The sequence below is a fragment of the Poecilia reticulata genome, linkage group LG22, assembly GCF_000633615.1.
Source record: "Poecilia reticulata strain Guanapo linkage group LG22, Guppy_female_1.0+MT, whole genome shotgun sequence".
In the NCBI taxonomy this organism is placed as follows: Eukaryota; Metazoa; Chordata; class Actinopteri; order Cyprinodontiformes; family Poeciliidae; genus Poecilia; species Poecilia reticulata.
In genome coordinates this window covers 3,703,117-3,704,004 of record NC_024352.1, presented here as the reverse complement: position 1 = coordinate 3,704,004, position 888 = coordinate 3,703,117, and the positions used below count along the sequence as shown (strand labels likewise).

General features: G+C 39.4%; 1 protein-coding gene across 1 annotated transcript in view; it reads right to left on the bottom strand.

Annotated features, from left to right (window-relative positions):
• The window catches only part of larp1b (La ribonucleoprotein 1B), a 37,204-nt gene that overhangs the window by 12,200 nt on the left and 24,116 nt on the right, over positions 1–888 (bottom strand). Inside the window, exon 13 of the mRNA XM_017302396.1 lies at positions 419–567. Within this exon, the coding sequence (XP_017157885.1) occupies positions 419–567 (149 nt within the window). The remainder of the gene's footprint in view (positions 1–418; positions 568–888) is intronic.

Here is an 888-nt window from a genome sequence, read left to right as displayed (position 1 = left end):
ATCCATTTCTGCACTTGCATCCCCCCACACACTTGAAACTAAAAGTGCTATTTGAATTATTTTAAGCAATAAAATGTTTTATTATCAAATGAAGGAAATTTTTCTCTTTTGTATATTTCTTTCACTAGATTAAGTACTTCAGTGGTGTCCAAAATCGGTTCTCGAGGGCCGRCATCCTGTATGGTTTAGTTCTCTCCCTGGTGGTAGTAACAACCTTTTCAGCAGGTTAATGTTCCTCTTACGCCTCTAACGAGCCATCATTTGATCCAGGTGCATTAAACCAAGGAGAGAACTAAAACATGCAGGATGCCGGCCCTCGAGGACCGACTTTGGACACCGCTGAAGTAGTTACTACAGAAGGGAAAAATCTTTCACCCAATTAATTGCCAGAACAATCGACATGACAATAGATTAGTACAACAGTGGTTTACAGTGCAGCTCCACAAACTCACCTGTCATGGGAGGAGGAGGGACTTCCTGGTTYGGGTCAACGGGAACTTTGGGAGTGAGGGTGTCAAACTCGTCTTTACTGATGACGTTTAACTTCTTGAAGTTCTCCACATCCTGCTGGAGAGGAAAAATCGAGTTCAACTCGCATCTTTAAATGCACAMCGGCTGACTCCTCTATGAGGATGCACAATATGTCAAAAATACTGCATCAAAAATACTGCATTAAATGTTGGCTAATTATTTAGGTAGCATGCATTCAGGATGMATTTGCCTGTATTAAAGTTGGTGACACTGGTTTATAGGGGCGGTAATGTGTTATTCAGGTACATAACGCAATTTTATACCGTAATCAAGTAACTATGTTACTTTCAGTTGTTAAAAAATGCTATATATATATATATATATGTGTGTGTGTGTGTGTGTGATTTTGTAATTTAA